This window comes from Stylophora pistillata, chromosome 8, assembly GCF_964205215.1.
Source record: "Stylophora pistillata chromosome 8, jaStyPist1.2, whole genome shotgun sequence".
Classification (NCBI taxonomy): Eukaryota; Metazoa; Cnidaria; class Anthozoa; order Scleractinia; family Pocilloporidae; genus Stylophora; species Stylophora pistillata.
The window spans coordinates 8931708-8933724 of NC_142526.1; the positions used below are offsets into that span (position 1 = coordinate 8931708).

Consider the following 2017-nt stretch of genomic DNA (forward strand, 5'->3'; position numbering starts at 1 on the left):
CTTTTCATGAGCCGAACCTAATTCCTTGAATTAAGTACATGAAAAGATCGGCGTCTGAATCAATTTGGAACGGCTATTTCAATTTCGAACGGCTCACCCGTTCTTCCCGCCTGGCTTGGCCGAGAATTTCGCCTGTAGAACGCCTTTGGAACGGCTTTAATTCAGACGCCGTACTTTTCATGTGCCGATCCTAATGCATAAATTGTTTTAATGTATTTTGCAAGCAGTTTGACTGGTTTTTACTGGAACTGAATTTGGAACGGCCGAAAAGAACGGCGTCTGAATCAGCAGGCGTACTTTTGTTAATTTGGGTCGGTCCAAATTCGAATTTAGTTCGGCTCATGAAAAGTTCGGCGTCTGAAACGGGCCTAAGCGTGCAGAATTTGATGTTAATTTCAAGCTAATTATAGAGTCAGTTTGTCGAAAATACACAGAAAAAATTAAATGACGTCAGCATCGTTATGTTTCTTCTGTGAAGCTGTGAATGTAAAGCAAAGTAGTTTTTAATCTTTTAGTCTTTCTTAACTACGTTTTAAGTGCCAGCGTGTCTCTTAACACATGTTAACACGGCTGATGGGATTTACAAACCTCAGAACATTTCGAAAACAATCAGTGTTGGCTAAAACGCCGCTACTTACACTAAATTAATGATGTGTTGAGTTGCTTCTTACCAAATATACTAAAAAATCTTCGTGCTTAAATGAAGAAAAAGAAAGCTATTTGGATTATTAACAGCATTCACGGTATAGACAATGTATGCAATTTATCAAGTTTAATGACCTGTGCGTGACCTAAGCTGTGACGCTTAACATGTTCGGGTGAACAAAGAATGGCCTCAAATTCTTTTATTTCTGCTTTAATAATCTTGGATGAAAGAACAATATAAAAGTCCGTCGAGGAAACTATCATCACATTATTTAAAGAACTTTCCGAGAATTATTTGTGTGAAAATCTATCGTCGCGAAAATGGCCTTGAATGGCAAGATTCATCCATGTAATCCAGTCGCGCGTGCAGTCAAAGAAGTCCTGAAGTGGTGGCTATCGTGCAAGATGTTCTGAACACCCTAAAGCTGCAACACGGGGAAGTAACGAAGGCATATTTCAGGCAGGAAAACGCCGGTTGCTATCACTTATCATGTACAATCCTTGCGTGTCCAGCCATTGCAGAATCTAGCTACTGGTGTCTAGGCTATAGGAATTGACTTTTCTGACCCGCAGGGAGGTAAAGGTGCCGCAGACAGACTTGCGGCAAAATGTAAAGGCCAAGTAAGGGTCTACATAAACGAAGGCAACGACGTGTGTAAGGAAGTCAATTCCAAGAAGCTCTTCTTTCCCACGAAGCCATCGAAGGAGTGAGAGAAGTTGCAATTGACAGCATGGAGGATTCCGTCATTGATGATGCAAGGATGATTCCCGGTATCAGCAAGCTCAACAATTTTAAGTTCAACCCCGAAAGCATTACAGCTTGGCGTGCCTATGAAATCGGGAGTGGGAAAGATATCAGATTAGAGAAGCAATCTTCCGGTAAGTGCTAGTGAGCTACATACAGTGTTGACAAGTAGCATATTTTTGATATGTTGCAATCTTCTTTGCCCCCTGTCCGCGCACAAGTCCCCCGTCCATACTCGACCACAACCGTGTCCGTGGGTGTGTCCACCCGACCGTTTGACCGTGCATCCATCGGTTTTTCTTTCTCTTGTCGATCATGTGTTTGTTAATTGATCGCTTCCTTCCCGCTTCTTTTTTTTTTCTCCGTGGGTCAGATCCGTTAGCCAGTCTCATTTAGTCAATTTACAATTAACATAGCAATATTTTTTTTATATGCATGGTCTATGTTGTACCGAATTTTCTTTGCAAAATCGCATAAAAAATTACCACAATTTAACGTCTTCTTTATAGAATCTTTTGAGGACCATAACATCCTTCCATTTTCAGAGTGTAGTTATCGCTGGATGGGGTCAACATTTTCCGCAGGTGGTTTTAAATCACTCAGCAAAAAACACCCCACGCAGACGGA

General features: G+C 41.4%; 1 protein-coding gene across 1 annotated transcript in view; it reads left to right on the forward strand.

The window, feature by feature from the left end:
- The first annotated feature begins 1193 nt into the window (after positions 1–1193).
- The window catches only part of LOC148724824 (uncharacterized), a 2788-nt gene continuing 1964 nt past the window's right edge, over positions 1194–2017 (forward strand). The window contains exons 1-2 of the mRNA XM_088731251.1: positions 1194–1524; positions 1936–2017. The exon at positions 1936–2017 is cut by the window's right edge and continues 1964 nt beyond it. Coding sequence (XP_088587377.1) covers positions 1377–1524; positions 1936–2017 — 230 coding nt within the window. The 5' untranslated portion in view covers positions 1194–1376. The remainder of the gene's footprint in view (positions 1525–1935) is intronic.